Raw genomic sequence first — 19764 nt, forward strand, 5'->3', positions numbered from 1 at the left:
TGTTTCAAAATAACATTTTAAATTAAAACTTGTTTATCCTGCAACTACCGTTTCTACTGACAGAATATGATAAAGTCATATGCTACATTGCAAAAGTGCTCATATGACCACTAGGTCATCGTACAATGTGGCTGAAATAACAGAAATAATAGCTTTTATCCATAATTTTTATGGTCTGCAGGATAAAGATAATAACTAGTTAATGACGTCGGATATCTGCTTTATCCTGTTCAGGCCGAATGAGAAATTCCACTCATCAAAACCTTGCAAAATTTCCCATTCTTAACTTCCAGATATCCGACGTCATTAACTAGTTATTCTCTGTGTAAAGAACATATTAAAATTGAATGATGCCAAAAACACTATACTATGGTGGGGGGGGGGGGGGGGTGGGGGAGCTCACAATTTATATTAACTCCATTAACCAAATCAAACTTTAGTTTACTTTCCTTTTTTTCAAATTCATTAAAACATTGCTAATAAGATGACATTCATAGATTCATAGATGTAACTATAAATCTATAAATGTTATAGTTCATGAGATATTGCGCTAAACATGAAAATTTAAAATGACAGCTAAATGCAGAAGTTGATGACACATCTGACTACACTGGGAAAATAATGCATATATTTTGCCTTTTGATTTCGTCAAGGCAAGATAAAAATATACATGGATCAGTTTAGTTGCAAAAACAAAAATTACAACATTATAAATATACTGTTCTCGTTAATATAGGTAACAAAAGAAAAACACCTGGAAAAGTAATGCCTGTATTTTGCCTGTTGGCTTCCGTAGCATTGGCCAAAAAACTCACCTGAATTCTAAACTCATATCGACCACTGTTTGCCTCTCGATCAATCACTTTGTTCACAAACACTGGTGCTGCGTAAGTAGGCAAGTCTGGGCTCATTCTAACAGCACGTCCAATCCGGAATAGTTTCTTTGGATCAGAGTCTGTAAAAAACCCAGGAGGAAACTTGATAAATCATAAACAAATAAATAGTCATCGCTTTACTTACAAGTATTTACAACTCTGCAGGGCTTGAATTTAAGAATTTATCACCCACAGCAATTAAAAAACCAAAATTGCTGTCAGTGAAAGGGCCCACCGATGGCAATTTTGAGTATGCTGACAGCAATTTTTTAAAAAACTGACTTTTGCAGCAAATAAACTTGACTGAAAGGTTATTTTTCTGTATGGTGGGGGGGTCAAATTTCTTCAATATATGTCAATAAACTTTAATAAACAGGAATTTATTATAAATGGAATCATGGACTACTAGCATAAGCTAACATTTAACAGAACCTGGTGTTTCTTTAAAATTAAAGGAGGGAGGTCGTGCCCCCCCCCCCCACCCCACCATGTTAAAAAAAAAGGAAAAGCAACAAAAAAAAAGAGGAATGTTTGGTTACTGTATATCGTTGTGTGTTGTTGACTTTGTAGAAATACCTATCCTTTATTTTGCCCCTTGTTGGTATGATGACATCATGTACAAGCTGCCTTATCTTTTGTGCAGTTAGTTATGACATAGTTCAGTTAAAACGGAGTGACGGTCTGACATTCACGAGTATTAGTTTCACTAAACCGATCAAAGTTTTAAGATATCTGTGGGATAACATTTTTTCTGGGTTTTTTATTTCCATCTTCATCGAGTGAATTAATCGCATTGATATTGCCAGCTTATAAAAAATAGTTTCGTTTTTGTAAAGGTGGTGTATATATTATTTGGCACCCAAGATAAATAATTTTAATAATGAACACTGCCACTTCCGTTGTTTTTATAAGCGGTGATATCCCCTGCCCCTCCCCCAAAAATAAAACGTTTCTAATATTTTTGTAAAGAATTGCTGAATAAACAAATGACAGTAAGTAAAAATCATTGGTTACGACCAATTAATTCTTCAATTGAGGATAAAATATCAGACACGAGTGAGTGGACACAAAAGACAAAATGACCATTCTGATCATGTGCCGTATAAGTGGTTTTTTAGTCGGAGATTGCCGAAACGATAAAAATAAAATGTTTTCATTACTAAAATAAAATATAACTTTTATTGTGTGTATCAAACATACAAGGCGTCGTTAAATAAAACAAACTTTACAAACATACAAATGGATACAGGTATAGTACACAACAGAGGCTGTTAAAAAAATAGTGCTAAATTACATTACGGTTACTGTCATAAGCTACTGAAGTTTACAGATTGCCGAAACGATAAAAATAAAATGTTTTCATTACTAAAATAAAATATAACTTTTATTGTGTGTATCAAACATACAAATGGATACAGGTATAGTACACAACAGAGGCTGTTAAAAAATAGTGTTAAATTACATTACGGTCACTGTCATAAGCTACTGAAGTTTACACAACGTGGCTTGTTTCCTTTGATGTCTAGTGTGCAGACTGACTGATGTTTTCCAGTGTGAAAAAAAGTGTGCATTTTGAAGTAGTGGAGCTGGGTGCTGTAACTTATAACAGGATGATGAAAAATAAAGAGGGGCGCAAAAAAACAACAAATGGGGCTGCCAACGTGAAAAGGGGTATCATAACACGAAAACGAGGAGGCAAAATGCAGTGAAAACATATATTATACAACAACACGGTACATGCATGACTAGTTCCATTAAGTGGTACTAACTAAACACCCATTAACTCCAACCAGGACCCAAACGCCCAGGTTAAATACTGGCAGATAACGTTCATACACATTTATACATTTTGCCATCGGTAAATTTTATTCAGCAGCACAAAAGTGCCATCGATGACAACCCTACCGACGGCAGTTTATATGTCACTGACGGCAATTGCCATAGTTTTATAATACACATAAGTTGATCATGAAAACATATAAGATTATTAAATTGTGTTTGAATGTTGCATTAGTAAATGATTTTATACGACTGGTAGGTAAGACTGTAGCTTGATTGTTAGATACTAAACTAAAACCTACCACTGAGTATTACTATTTTAATAGGTCTCTCATCTCGGTATTACCATCCTGAATACTAAAAGTAAAACCTACCACTGAGTATTACTGTTTTAATAGGTCTCTCATCTTCTTATTACCATCCTGAATATTAAAACTAAAACCTACCACTGAGTATTACTGTTTTAATAGGTCTCTCATCTCCTTATCACCATCCTGAATATTAAAATTAAAACCTACCACTGAGTATTACTAATAGGTCTCTCATCTCCTCTATCTTCTATTAAAACTAAAACCTACCACTGAGTATTACTATTTTAATAGGTCTCTCATCTCCTTATTACCATCCTGAATATTAAAATTAAAACCTACCACTGAGTATTACTGTTTTAATAGGTCTCTCATCTTCTTATTACCATCCTGAATATTAAAACTAAAACCTACCACTGAGTATTACTGTTTTAATAGGTCTCTCATCTCCTTATCACCATCCTGAATATTAAAATTAAAACCTACCACTGAGTATTACTATTTTAATAGGTCTCTCATCTCCTTATCACCATCCTGAATATTAAAACTAAAACTACCACTGAGTATTACTATTTTAATAGGTCTCTCATCTCCTTATCACCATCCTGAATATTAAAACTAAAACTTACCACTGAGTATTACTATTTTAATAGGTCTCTCATCTCCTTATCACCATCCTGAATATTAAAACTAAAACTTACCACGGAGTATTACTATTTTAATAGGTCTCTCATCTCCTTATCACCATCCTGAATATTAAAATTAAAACCTACCACTGAGTATTACTATTTTAATAGGTCTCTCATCTCCTCTATCACCATCCTAAATATTAAAACTAAAACCTACCACTGAGTATTACTATTTTAATAGGTCTCTCATCTCCTTATTACCATCCTGAATATTAAAATTAAAACCTACCACTGAGTATTACTGTTTTAATAGGTCTCTCATCTTCTTATTACCATCCTGAATATTAAAACTAAAACCTACCACTGAGTATTACTGTTTTAATAGGTCTCTCATCTCCTTATCACCATCCTGAATATTAAAATTAAAACCTACCACTGAGTATTACTATTTTAATAGGTCTCTCATCTCCTTATCACCATCCTGAATATTAAAACTAAAACCTACCACTGAGTATTACTATTTTAATAGGTCTCTCATCTCCTTATCACCATCCTGAATATTAAAACTAAAACTTACCACTGAGTATTACTATTTTAATAGGTCTCTCATCTCCTTATCACCATCCTGAATATTAAAACTAAAACTTACCACGGAGTATTACTATTTTAATAGGTCTCTCATCTCCTTATCACCATCCTGAATATTAAAACTAAAACCTACCACTGAGTATTACTATTTTAATAGGTCTCTCATCTCCTTATCACCATCCTGAATATTAAAACTAAAACCTACCACTGAGTATTACTATTTTAATAGGTCTCTCATCTCCTCTATCACCATCCTGAATATTATAACTAAAACCTACCACTGAGTATTACTATTTTAATAGGTCTCTCATCTCCTTATCACCATCCTGAATATAAAAACTAAAACTCACCACTGAGTATTACTATTTTAATAGGTCTCTCATCTCCTTATTACCATCCTGAATATTAAAACCTAAACTTACCACTGAGTATTACTATTTTAATTTCTCTTGCATCTCCTGTATCACCATCCTGGGCCATTATTTTGACCTGTAGTTCAGTTCCCTGTAAAAACAACAACAAAAAACTATGATAAACTTTTTAATTTACAAATAAATATCCAAGAACATTATATACATGTATATTGTTGTTACATTATGATGATTAGTGTTAGACATTGGTTCGGATTTCATCATTGGTTATTATCGGGGGCGGGATATAGCCCAGTGGTAAATTGTCCACCTGGTGCGCAGTCAGTTTAGGATCGACCCCCATCAGTAGGGCCATTGAGCTATTTCTCATTCCAGACAGTGCACCACGACTGGTATATCAAAGGCTGGGGTATGTGCTATCCTGTCACTGGGATTGTGGATATAAACGATCCCTTGCTACTAATGGAAAAATGTAGCGGGTTTCCTCTGTAAGACTATATGTCAAAATTACCAATGTTTGACATCCGATAGCCAATTATTAATAAATCAATGTGCTCTAGTGGTTTCATTAAACAAAAAACCCTTCTTGTTCTGAGGTTTATCGAAGGATAACATTCATTCTTTTAACAATGTCATCCAATCAAAATGATCACGTTTGACGTCCAACAGCTGATGGATGATTAATAAATCAATGTGCTCTAGTTCTCAAACAAAACAAACTTTAACTTTCAACTTTCCAATCAGAAGAGAGAGAAATCATATAACATAGGAAAGCTAGTAATTACACAGTATTAAACAAAAAGCTAAGAATGAACATAATTTAATTTTTTTAAAAGTTAAAGTATTTCGTGAAAATGTTTTGTGCAAGCTATAAAGAATCACCTACAATATTTTTAACCTTCTTTCAACCGACCACAAATTGTAAAGATTAGGTATACCATCTACCTATTGAAAGGCAAATATAACTATCGCCAATCCGACCCCCACTCCCGATGTCTACAACCCCTGTAATTGTCCACAGCAATCAGCAATGCTGTGGAGATTGCTATTGCGTTCTTGATTTTCTATGGCATCTTTTTTTACTGTGGACTACAAAAATGTATATCCAATTTTTTCCCACAGCATGTTTTTTGCTGTAGACATTTTCTTAATTGCAGAGGTGGCATCTATGATATATACTTACAACTGCAATGTTTTCGTCCACCGTCAGTGCAATGGGTGTGTTTAGGATAATGATATATACAGTCGACCTTCGATAACTCAAACTTCGATCTTTCGTAAACGTCGATCTCTCAAAGTGAAACGGCGGTCCCGGCCGAACTGCTATACAAACTAGTAATAACAGACTTCGAACACTCAAACTTCGAACATTCGAAAAACTCTATCTCTCAAAGTAATTTTGTGGTCCCACCATAAAAAAAATAAGGGATATTGCACTTCCAAAACTCGAAGTTTGTGGAATGACTGAGCCTTTTAACTGTACCGGTAATACTTTAAAGAAAAATGAATTGTCACCCAAGCCAAGCGTGAGTGCCCCGACTGGTCTCGGCTATCAATGATACACGCGGTAATTACAGAATAATAGATCGCCGACTATGCGGAACGAAATGATCCTACATGCCTGCATTGGGTTGTCGGTGTTTGTACACGGCAGCGGGCCTCATTACACAAAGTACGGATAGTCTTGTAATCTTCAAAGAACTGTTGTAATAACAATTAACGCTGTTTGTTTGCAGAACCGTGAACATTCGGAAGAAATGCTGCTCAATCTGTGCAAGATCACTTACTTCCGGTTATATGTAAGTACGTGCTTTCAGTTTTCGTTGTGGTTTTTTTACTTTACTGTCAATTAATACAATAAAAGTACATAGAGATGTACATCAAACTGATCGGATTTATCTCGTTTCTGTTAATATTTACTTAGTTTTATCATATACACAGAAGAAATGTGCTAACATCCGATATCAACGAAATGATAATACTGCAATGCAGTTTCACTTTGAGGTCTGCTGTATGAATTTCGAACACTCGAACTCCCTGAAACTCGAACTATTTCGTCGTCCCCTTCAACTTCGAGTTAACGAAGTTTGACTGTACTTACAACTGCAATGTTTTCGTCCACCGTCAGCGCAATGGGTGTGTTTAGGATAATGGGCAGAGTGTCTTGTCTGTCTTTAACTTCTATACCCACATTCTTTGTTGTACTGAGCTTAATTTTTTCTCCTTGGTCCTGCAAGCAAAATTCAGGTAAACATTTCAACACTTAACTCACATAATCACATTTTTAAAGAGTTATTACTTATTCAATTCAAAGTATTTACATTGAAGCCACATAATCACATTTTAAATTTGTTTCAGTTACAAATGTATTACTTATTCAGTTCATTTACATTAAACCCACATATAATCATATTTTAAATTTGTTTCAGTTATTACTTATTCAGTTCAAAATATTTACATTAAAGCCACATATAATCACATTTTAAACTTGGTTTCAGTTATTATTTATTCAGTTCAAAGAATTTAAATTAAAGTCACGTGTTTCATTTATTATTTGTTCAGTTCAAAGTATCATTAAACAAATATTCCTTTCCCCTCTCCTTCGATGAAAAGAAAATACATCACAAAAAAGAACTTTGAGTCTAGGCCTAAAAATTGCAGTAAGGATGGTAACAGAATTTATTATTGACATAGTTCAAGATATTCAGGAAAATATAACCACATCTCAACCAAATATAACCTGTATGACAAATGTGTCATAATGATTTCACATGCACAATGAATGACGTAATTTTTTTAAGCAGAGTCATAACTTAATGTGGCTTCTCCAGTCTTAGCTCTGTGTAAACGTTTATCAAACTGACGTCATTTCATCGTCTCATTCTAGTTATGTTTGAAATATTTTGATATGGTCCTAGGTTGTCATTCATAACAATAACATTTGGGATAATATGGAAAATAAAGAAATCATTACACTCACGTGTGAATCGTACTGATTTTACAAAACTTGTGTTAGGATTCATGTGTTACCCTCGCTCTTGCTCGGGCAATACGAGAATACTGACACTCATACGACACACAGGCTCATGTAATAATCTCTATCTATCACATGGGGGAGGCAGGTGACATCATAATTATTATTTTATGTCTGGTTGGTCTACTGAAATTTGTCTCATTTAAATAAAATATTTTATTATTTTGTGGGCACATAAAACAAATTGCCCCCATCCCCCTATGTGATCAGTTTGTGAACTGTCCTAATATATTACCTCAGCAAATATGCTGTATGTATAAGATTTGATATCTTCATAATTCAATGGTTTGACCAAAATAAGATTCAGTTTATATCGTCCTTGATCCAACATTATGGACTGCAGCTGGAACGTCGAACAGGCAACAGGAGTCTAAAAATAAAAGAAAGAATTGCACAGAATTAAAAGTCTTGCCAATGATGTGATTCAAACTGAATAATTTTAAATAAATTAAAGAAAAGAAAATTAATATTTGTGTTGCTATTGTCGTTCAGTATATAAAAATCGAGTGAGTGCAAGTTTTACTAATTAATACGGTTAATTTAAACCATACAAGTCGATCATCTGTAGCACCCACGAGTGATTGTTGGTATTGAACCGATATGCAATTATTAATGTATTATTATTAATAGGTAATAAATTCAGAGACCCTGCATAATCAGTATATAATTCCAATCAGCTCTCAAATATAAACCACAATTCTAAAATATTTTTATTTTTAGAAAAAGTGTGAGAGTATAGTAATGTTGTGTGAGGGCGTGATGTTTGTTACAAATATGTGAGACTCACGCCAAATGCATAAGAGTTGACAGGTATGTACAGTGAACATTTTGTTCAGCGTTGCATCACGATTCACTATGCAAGTTTTAAAGATTGCTACACAATTTTAAAACATTAAACAGCATCAACTAGAAATGTTGTGTTCCCTGGCCTGAACCGGAAATACATACCCCAAGACAATGGAAAACAGGAAATACATACCCCAAGACAATTGAAAACTGGAAATACATACCCCAAGGCATCTGAAGTTCACGATGGCATTGAACAGCTCATCTGGATCAACCACAATGATTTCACTAGTTGATAGTGTAGAACCAACTGGTAAATCCTGTAAAACAAACAGGTACTAGTAGTTGATAGTGTAGAACCAACTGCTAAATCCTGTAAAACAGGTACTAGTACTTTATAGTGTAGAACCAACTGGTAAATCCTGTAAAACAAACAGGTACTAGTAGTTGATAGTGTAGAACCAACTAGTCAATCCTGTAAAATAAACAGGTACTAGTAGTTGATAGTGTAGAACCAACTGATAAATCCTGTAAAACAGGTACTAGTAGTTGATAGTGTAGAACCAACTGGTACATTCTGTAAAACCAACAGGTACTAGAAGTTGATAGTGTAGAACCAACTGCTAAATCCTGTAAAACAGGTACTAGTAGTTGATAGTATAGAACCAACTGGTAAATACTGTAAAACAAACAGGTACTAGTAGTTGATAGTGTAGAACCAACTAGTCAATACTGTAAAACAAACAGGTACTAGTAGTTGATGGTGTATAACCAACTGCTAAATCCTGTAAACAAACAGGTACTAGTAGTTTGTGGTGTAGAACCAACTGGTAAATCTTGTAAAACAAACAGGTACTAGTAGTTGATAGTGTAGAACCAACTGGTAAATCCTGTAAAACAGGTACTAGTAGTTGATAGTGTAGAACCAACTGGTACATTCTGTAAAACCAACAGGTACTAGTAGTTGATAGTGTAGAACCAACTGGTAAATCCTGTAAAACCAACAGGTACTAGTAGTTGATAGTGTAGAACCAACTGGTAAATACTGTAAAACAAACAGGTACTAGTAGTTGATAGTGTAGAACCAACTAGTCAATACTGTAAAACAAACAGGTACTAGTAGTTGATAGTGTAGAACCAACTGGTAAATCCTGTAAAACAGGTACTAGTAGTTGATAGTGTAGAACCAACTGGTACATTCTGTAAAACCAACAGGTACTAGTAGTTGATAGTGTAGAACCAACTGGTAAATCCTGTAAAACCAACAGGTACTAGTAGTTGATAGTGTAGAACCAACTGGTAAATACTGTAAAACAAACAGGTACTAGTAGTTGATAGTGTAGAACCAACTAGTCAATACTGTAAAACAAACAGGTACTAGTAGTTGATGGTGTATAACCAACTGCTAAATCCTGTAAACAAACAGGTACTAGTAGTTTGTGGTGTAGAACCAACTGGTAAATCTTGTAAAACAAACAGGTACTAGTAGTTGATAGTGTAGAACCAACTGGTAAATCCTGTAAAACAAAGAGGCATAATAGTTGATAGTATAGAACCAACTGGTAAATCCTGTAAAACAAAGAGGCACAATAGTTTAAAGTGTAGAACCAACTGGTAAATCCTGTAAAACAAAGAGGCACAATAGTTGATAGTGTAGAACCAACAGTTAAATCTTGTAAAACAAAGAGGCACAATAGTTGATAGTGTAGAACCAACTAGTCAATCCTGTAAAACAAACAGGTACTATTTAGAAGTTGACAGTGTAGAATCAGCTAGTCAATCCGTCATTTCTGACTTCATTACTGTGATTAATAATCTACCAGAAGTGGAGGGTATTATAACCAAAACATAAATAGATATGTAGACATTGTTTACCATCAATATATATTCTATTATTTAAAGCAAATTATAATGAACAAACCTCTGGAACATTGGCCTTGTACGGTTCATTGAGAAATGTTGGCCGGTTATCGTTCACATCTTTGATGGTGATGTCAATGTCTGCTGTTGCCTGCAGTAATAACATCAAAAAATAGTCAAAAAGAAAGGAATATTTGGCAACACCATCCAAACACATTTTACACTATGGTTATATATCAGGGCTTTAGATCTCATTAAGTTGGGAACAAAAGGTTTTTGTCTGTGCTGAGCACTCAGAAGTCCTTCTAGTGCTGCAATGTTACTAACAGCTGCTACAGCGTTGTAGATATAATGCACTGTCAATGTTCACTGAGAATTAGATCTTCACATATGGTTTAAAGAGTGATAGAAGAAAGTGACTTTAAACAAATTAGATATTCAACAATTATTATAGTTTCTGTCATCTTGTTTAATGAAATATGTGCATAATGTAAAATGTATGAAGAGGTATTTTCCTGTTGCCCAATCCCAAACTGCTTTATTTTGTATTTGTGAAAATACATACTGTTTCAACCAAAGACCTGTCAACCTTCCCGGATTCTGCAGGAGACTCCAAACATTTAATCAAGTCTTTTGTTCTCCTGCCTGCATGGGATGACTTTTCTCCCAGAATATTGCAATTTTCTAAGCATAATAAAATTCCAACCTCTGCTGTGGCCATGTATTGACATTCAGTGTTGCTATACATCAAACTAAACTTGATCAATCCAATTCACCATAATAAAGCCTTGGACTTATAAAATGTCTCCACACTAGACTACATAATGCAACCATCTCTTGATCCCCACTCAAGTCTCAGACAGTATCTGCATGCAAACATACCCGTACCTGTCAAAATGGTAACATATATGTCAAGGGAAGTCAATGAAGAAACCAATTAACTATATAAGCAATAGTTTTATCAGTTTTGTATGTTTATAAAGTAGGCTTATGAAGAAAGATACCACCAAAAAAAACCCACAAAAAAAAAATAATAAAAAATAAAAAACCCACCAAGTGGTAAGTATAAAAATTTGCAGAGGTTCTGCACTACTTTACCGATAAGCCACGGCCATCTTCACAGATAAACTTTGGCTTTACTAAGGACGTATTTGTAATGTCTCCCTGAAAGCAAACAACAATGAATCAGTTCACATACACCTGTATATTTAAAGAAAATATATGGTAAACTTAAAAGAATCAGTATTTACTGTTTATAATCACATGCATATATTTATAGAAACTTTGAATTGGTATTACTTCAGGCACATGTGCAGGAATTTTAGTGGGCAGTCTAGACTGGTGACTGAAGTTTATAGGGGGTTAGAGAACTGCTCCTCCAAAAGATATATTGAGAATTTTTTTTTGTTTCAGCAGGGAGGCATTTGACCCCCGAAACCCCCCCCCCCCCCCCACATGCACAAGTATATATTTATTTTTATTTTCTTATTTAACACATCTCTAATATGTACAATGGCGTTGATTATTCCATAGATCGTGTATGTAACCTGCACAACACCAACTCTTGTTTTAAAGACTAAAATAAATATTATCTAAAAAAAAAAGAATGTAGAAGTCCAATGGAAAAACGTCATAGTCGTGTAGGCTATATTAATTATGAATAACTTACAAAAACATGTAGGCTATACTGTGAACATTGTGCTTCTCACCTCTCTGTCAAGGGCCACTTGCAAGGTGACCAGTCCTGATAGGGAATTAATGGACAGTGAGTTGCTCTCGATCTTGTAAGTAATCGGGTCATTGTCGTTGTCACCGCATATCACATAGCCAATTTCAGAGCCTGAAATGAGATACAACTCGTGGCCATATAAACACTAACTTGTATTGCCCAGTCATCACACTATGTAGTGTCTTCTCTATCTTGTTTTAGCATGTTGTGGCACTGTCACGGGGATTCTATAATACCCGTAACTGAATAAAACATGATTATCAAAATATCTTTCCTAACTGTATATCTATTAGATCTCTCTGTAACAGGCGGTTAAACCCTAGTATGGCTCATCTAGGTATGATCAGAGATACAATCTTATATAAGTATATATTATTATAGCACGTTAGTTCTCTAGAAAACACAACAAAAACACCATACACTTTGGAATCTGTATTAATCTACGCTGACAAATGTACAGCCGTAGTAGTTAATTAATAACAACAATAATAACAACCCAGAACTGATCACTTAATTAGTTAATCTCTAGGTGTCTAGTTACACAATATGCGAATCACTTCACCGTGACACAACACTCACACGTGTGATAATTGAGAAACGCTTCCAGGAGAAGTTAATTAATAAAGGAATTACAACACCATTCCTAACTGGTTAATTTTTAATTAACCCTTACTACTCGTTCAGTAACGTGTGATAATTGAGAAACGCTTCCAGGGGAACTTAATTAATAAAGGAATTACAGCTCTATTCCTAACGGGTTAATTTTTAATTAACCCTAACTACTCATTCAGTAACCTTGTAACACAGAATTAATACTGGTACCTATCACAATAAAGACAATAACCTACAGTTTACCTAGGTCTTCTAGGATGACTGGCTAAGCTTTATATTACCAAATACTCGTATAATGTTAGAACAAAAAGTCTACGATTTACTTCGTCAGATGACCGAAGACACTGTCTAAAGAATATTGGTATAATACAGTATTAAAATATTAAAAGTCACATCAATCACATCAAGGTTATACACAGAGCAGAAAATATATTTACCTGTCCGGACGGACACGTTCCCCCGGGATACCTTCCTTTTTGGTTCTCCTCGATATTTCTAAAAACTAGCTATTTATTATAAATCAGAATTCGCCTGGGGGTACAAGGCGGTACCTCCCCCTATCATCTGATATTTCCACCGCGACCAAGCGGTATTATTTCTCTCTGATCGTCAGACTTACTGACGCCATCGTCGCCAAATCACGGTCGTCGAAACCGTACTCGCAGAGGTATTACGTAACTACTCGCCACATGGCCTCCACAGCTGCACTAAGTGCATATTGGAATGCCCGATCGCGCGAAGTATTACGTAACAAGTTGCCCACCTGGGCTACGTGCAATGAACTGCACACGGCCATCTAACACAATTAAAATCGCCACAGGCGAAACAAATTTAAGAGCATGTTCCGTCACAGGCACCATGTTTTAATAGTAGTGATGGTTCAATTAATTGGAATAATCGAAGATTGGTTGGTAAAATCCAAATTCCAACTAATCGATTACAATATCTGGTAATCGATTATAAATGGACATACACATACTTTAATCTATGAAAATTGCCGAAGTGACCCGAATGGTATCTATAAAAATGGTAACTACAGATTTCAACTTTGTATTATTTTTGGATTGATCTGCGAAATGTAATGTTTATACGGCATTACCATTTTGCATAAATACAATGAAACCCCTCTAAACTGGACACCCATGGGACCAATACAGATGTCCAGTATTAAGAGGGATCCGGTTTAGAGAGATTAAGTTCTGTTTACAGAGGGTCTGGTCTTGAGAGATTTCACTGTACATAATATACATTATACCCTACAATAAAAAATAAATTTATTTGACAAAGGATAAAGACAAGTTGGGTAATTGAGTATAAGTAAACAAACTTACATATTTTTAACATTTGAGTTTAAAAAAAAAAAAAAAAAAGAGTTTAAAATGGTGATAACCAATTATAACCGATGATTGGTTGGTTCAAACATGAAAATCGAACCCATTCCCACCACTACTTAATAGTCTAGCACCATCTTGCATTAATCAGTGCCATGCTGCCCTGAGATTAAACAAGTCTTTTAAGAATTAATTCTGAAATTGCCTTTATAAAACACACAAAATTAATTAATAAAATATTCCTGTTATATATTTTGCCATTCATTTATTAAAGCAAGCACATTAATTACATATATTTTTATTTCAATAATTTTGTCTTTAATGGAAAAAAAATGCCCTGAAAATGGTGAAAATGCCCCAAAGTGTTTAGTCTACCATGCCTTGCCAAATTTCTAGGGAAAACACTCCTACAAAGAAAGAAAGAAATGTTTTATTTAACGACGCACTCAACACATTTTATTTACAGTTATATGGTGTTAGACATATGGTTAAGAACCACACAGATTTTGAGAGGAAACCCGCTGTTGCCACTACATGGGCTACTCTTTCCGATTAGCAGCAAGGGATTTTTTATTTGCACTTCCCACAGGCAGGATAGCACAAACCATGGCCTTTGTTGAACCAGTTATGAATCACTGGTCGGTGCAAGTGGTTTACACTTACCGATTGAGCCTTGCGGAGCCCTCACTCAGGGTTTGGAGTCGGTATCTGGATTAAAAATCCCATGCCTCGACTGGGATCCGAACCCAATACCTACCAGCCTGTAAACCGATGGCCTAACCACGACGCCACCGAGGCCGGTCACACTCCAACACTACCATTATCTTCACCACACACACATTGGGGTTTTTTCTTCAGATGAACTAGGATTTATCATCTCATTGTTATTTGAGGGGAGGGACATAGCCCAGTGGTAAAGCACTCGCTTGATGTGCGGTCAGTTTGGGATTGATCCCCGTTGGTGTGCCCATTGGGCTATTTCTCCACAACTGGTATATCAAAGGCCGTGGTATATGCAATCTTGTGTATGGGATGGTGCATATAAAAGATTCCTTGATGCTAATCGAAAAGAGTGGCCCATGAAGTGGCGACAGCGGGTTTTCTCTCTCAATATCTGTGTGATCCTTAATCATAAGTCCGAGCTATATAACTGTAAATAAAATGTGTTGAATGCATCGTTAAATAAAACAGTTCCTTCCTCATTGTTATTTGCTAGTTTGTTCGAGGGGTTTTTCATGTTTTATCTCAGCAATTGTAAATAAACTGAAACAACTGCAGTATATCACCCACAAACAGTGGGGGGAGGCTTTATAACAAATTCACCACCATTGTTGTTGCTTGACAATTCAGTCTCGGAATCTCTTTTATGTTAGTGGCTTCACTGTTGTTCTATGCAAAGTCCTGAAGGACAAGTAATAATATTCCGGCAGTTACGTCACATCCGCTTATGAGGTAAGAAGAAGGAAATGTTTTATTTAACGACACACTCAATACATTTCACTTACGGTTATATGGCGTTAGACATATGGTTAAGGACCACACAAATACTGAGGGAGGAAACCCGCTGTTGCTATTTCAAGAGCTACTCTTTTCGATTAGTAGCAAGGGATCTTTTATATGCACCATCCCATAGACAGGATAGCACATACCACGGCCCTTGATGTACCAGTTATGAGGGAGACAATTCATTTCATAAAGATGACAGTTTTATAAAGTAGAAATAATCAGGGCATTTAATGAATTCTGCTAAAGCCCTTTCTCTATTTTTAAATGTGTATATTGATATAGGAACTTTAGATATAGGCATCTTTCCAACAAAGAATGCTTGTTTTTCAATACTCCTCTAAAATGGATCTATTAACCTGTAGCACCTTTTTTGTTTATTATAATTAAACTGGTTATTTGTTTTGATTGGTCCACCTCAGCAAGTTGTACTGTACATGCATTGTGAATAAAGCAGCACTTGCGAGTAAAATGTTGAAGTGGATGAAACATCGAATGTGTTCCAAGTCATATTGTATTACTATTACTCAGGAAGATCTTATAATGGCAGAAACCTCAGGCCAGACCCATTAAAATAATAGAACATTCATGGAAGGAAGGAAATGTTTTATTTAACGACACACTCAACACATTTTATTTATGGTTATGTGGCGTCAGACATATGGTTAAGGACCACACAGTTATTCAGGGAGGAAACCTGCTGTCACCACTTCATAGGCTACTCTTTTCGATTAGCAGCAAGGGATCTTTTATATGCACCATCCCATAGATAGGATAGCACATACCACGGCCTTTGATGTACCAGTCGTGGTGCACTGGCTGGAGCGTGAAATAGCCAAATGGGCCCACTGACGGGGATTGATCCCAAACCGACCGTGCATCAACCGAGCGCTTTACCACTGGGCTACATCTCGCCCCCAGAACATTCGTGGAAATAATCTGTATGTGAGAGAGTAGAGAAAATGAATGGTTGTCTGTAATATTACCTTTAGTGAGATCTTCTGAGAGACCATCCCTAGTCAGTCGCTGATTAAGAGTACCATCAACCTTAGTTCCATTTTGAAACCTTGTCATAAAATATGGAGCACTGTTTGCTAAAAATAACAATTAATGGTACTGTCAAAAACCATGAATGATTTTTAAATAACATTTACAACTTTTAAATGATATTAAACATCTAAATAAGCTTTGTCACAAAAAAATGGACTGTTGCTTATTAAAAATAACAATTAATGCACTGCCAAAACTATCGTTTTTTAATTCACATTTACAACTTATAAATGAAAATAAACATCTAAGTTCTGTTAGTAAGCCTTTTCACAAAAAATGAACTCTTGTTTATTGTTCAAAAGTAACAATTAATGGTATTGCCAAAAACTTGTCATTTTTAAATTGCATTTACAACTTATAAATGATAATAAACAGCTAAATTACGTTGGAAAACCTTGTCACAAGAAAATAATTGTTTATTGAAAATAACAATTAAATGGTATTGCTAAAAATCATAACAGGTACATGTTTTTAAAATTGCATTTACAAGTTATAAATGAAAATAAACAGCTAAGTTCTGTTAGGAAATCTCATCACAAAACATGGACTATTGTTTACTGAAAAGAACAATTAAATGATATTGTCAAAAACCATACATGTCTTTTTTGAAAGGCCAGAAAAAAAGAGGCATTTGAATATATTTATGGGGGGATGGGTCCCCTGCACCCCTCCCACCCTTGGATCTAGTTTGTGTAGAGTATGTTTATCTCTTACCAGCACTTGTTACTTGAATCCACAGACCTGCAATTACAACAACACAAGTATTACTTTCACAGACATTTAATCAGCCACTACACCACCATGAACTAAAATCAACAAGGAAGGAAATGTTTTATTTAATGACACACTTAACACATTTTATTTATGGTTATATAGCAATGGACATATCGTTAAGGACCACACAGATATTGAGGGAGGAAGCCCGTTGTCAAAACTGCATAGCAGCAAGGGATCTTTTATATGCATCATCCCATAGACAGGATAACACATACCACAGTCTTTAATGTACCAGTCATAGAGCACTGGCTGGATAAAATCAAGAAGGAAGGAGGAAATGTTTTATTTAACAACGCACTCAACACATTTTATTTACGGTTATATGGTGTCAGACATATGGTTAAAGACCACACAGATATTGAGAGGAAACCTGCTGTCACCACTTCATGGACTACTCTTTTCGATTAGCAGCAAGGGATCTTTTATATGCACCATCCCACAGACAGGGTAGTACATACCACAGCCTTCGATGTACCAGTCGTGGTGCACTGGCTGGGACAAGAAATAGCCCAATGGGCTTACCGATAGGGATCGATCCCTCACCGACGGTGTATTGAGCGAGTACTGTACCACTGGGCTACATCCCATCCACCTAATAGAATGATACCTTGTTGATCATAAGGACATCCGATGAGAAAAGACTGGATCAGCCAAATGGAAGAAAAACAAACATTCTAAGAGTACCGCTAAAGCAATACATGTCTTCTACCGGGCCTAGGGGGACGAAACACAGTCTAGTGGTAAAGCGTTCGCTTGATATGCGGTTAGCCTGGGATCAATCCCCTTTGGTGCACCCACTGGTTCAAGGGCCATATCTTTGTGAAATATAGGTAAATTGCCATGAAAGTTACATTTGATCTGTAACAGTAGCCTACGTGATAAAGCTACATATATATATATACAAAATTTCAGCTCAATATCTTGAAACACTGGGAAAAAAAATGTCACAAAAACTATATACATGTATGACAGACATACAGAAGGATAGAGACGAAACCTATAATCCCCTCCAGTTACAAGATGAGACCGGCCTCGGTGGCGTTGTGTTAGGCCATCGGTCTACAGGCTAGTAGGTACTGGTTTCGGATCCCAGTTGAGGCATGGGATTTTTAATTCAGATACCGACTCCAAATCCTGAGTGAGTGCTCTGCAAGGCTCAATGGGTAGGTGTAAACCACTTGAACCGACCAGTGATCAACACCGACTGGTTCAACAAAGGCCATGGTTTGTGCTATCCTGCCTGTGGGAAGTGCAAATAAAAGATCCCTTGCTGCTAATCAGAAAGAGTAGCCCATGTAGTGGCAACAGCGGGTTTCCTCTCAAAATCTGTGTGGTCCTTAACCATATTTCTGACGCCATATAACTGTAAATAAAATGTGTTGCGTATGTCGTTAAATAAAACATTTCTTTCTTTCTTTCACAAAATGAGCTAAATCCCATCAATCATTCGACTGTAAAAAAAAAAATGGGTGCCACCAAATGGAAGAAGTGAAGATGAAATGATAGGTCATGAGATGAGGTAAATATTACCTATAAGTAAAAATGGAGGAAGTGAAGATGGAATGATAGGTCATGAGATGAGGTAAATATTACCTATAAGTCAAAATGGAGGAAGTGAAGATGGAATGATAGGTCATGAGATGAGGTAAATATTACCTATAAGTCAAAATGGAGGAAGTGAAGATGGAATGATAGGTCATGAGATGAGGTAAACATTACCAAGTCAAAATGGAGGAAGTGAAGATGGAATGATAGGTCATGAGATGAGGTAAATCTTGTCCATAAATCAAATGGAAGAAGAAAAGAAATAATAAAATAAAACAGAAAGGAAAATCTTACCAAGAAGTGTTAAGGAACCAAATATCCTCAACTGAGATCTCATGTTGAATTATGGGATAGGTGGTGTACCAACACCTGTAAAAAAACAAAATAATATGTATTCCACAACTGCATGATAATGGTACTGATGGTGATATATATACTCTTCAAAAAAAGAAACGCAAAAGGGTACAAATGGGTTATAACTCCGATTTTATGTTTCCTACCGGTTCATGCTTTGTGAATATAAGGTCATTGCATGTCCCAAACACATTCCCACGGTTACATTCGATAAAACGCAGCTACTGTACAATAAAGTTCCAAAATGTGAATATTCGCAAAAACGCAGCCACGTGCAAACCATGTCACCACTGCACGTGCGTTGTCTGCACGTGCAACATGAACACCGACTGTATAAAAGTGCAGGGTGTTCGCTTGCCTGGCCTCTGTATCTGGCCGACAGTTGACAATCCAGGACATGCCACGTCTCAGTGAACCGCAGAGAAACAATGCCATCGGCCGACTAGACGCAGGCGAATCCAGAACGGCCGTTGCCAGGGCATTCCATGTGTCCCCAAGCACCATCTCCAGACTGTGGGACCGTTACCAGCAACATGGATCAACACGTGACCTCCCTAGATCCGGTCGACCACGGGTCACTACCCCCGGGCAGGACCGCTACATCCGGGTACGCCACCTTCGGGAACGATTGAC

The 19764-nt window shown here is 36.0% G+C and overlaps 1 protein-coding gene across 1 annotated transcript in view; it reads right to left on the minus strand.

Annotated features, from left to right (window-relative positions):
- LOC121378364 (cadherin-23-like) overlaps positions 1–19764 on the minus strand; it is an 82217-nt gene that overhangs the window by 59724 nt on the left and 2729 nt on the right. The window contains exons 2-12 of the mRNA XM_041506498.1: positions 19072–19146; positions 17170–17196; positions 16392–16499; positions 11940–12070; positions 11329–11394; positions 10292–10381; positions 8595–8690; positions 7820–7954; positions 6652–6780; positions 4602–4683; positions 816–955 (exon numbers count right to left, since the gene is read on the minus strand). Coding sequence (XP_041362432.1) covers positions 816–955; positions 4602–4683; positions 6652–6780; positions 7820–7954; positions 8595–8690; positions 10292–10381; positions 11329–11394; positions 11940–12070; positions 16392–16499; positions 17170–17196; positions 19072–19114 — 1047 coding nt within the window. The 5' untranslated portion in view covers positions 19115–19146. The remainder of the gene's footprint in view (positions 1–815; positions 956–4601; positions 4684–6651; positions 6781–7819; positions 7955–8594; positions 8691–10291; positions 10382–11328; positions 11395–11939; positions 12071–16391; positions 16500–17169; positions 17197–19071; positions 19147–19764) is intronic.

Source organism: Gigantopelta aegis, chromosome 8 (genome assembly GCF_016097555.1).
Source record: "Gigantopelta aegis isolate Gae_Host chromosome 8, Gae_host_genome, whole genome shotgun sequence".
NCBI classification, from domain to species: Eukaryota; Metazoa; Mollusca; class Gastropoda; order Neomphalida; family Peltospiridae; genus Gigantopelta; species Gigantopelta aegis.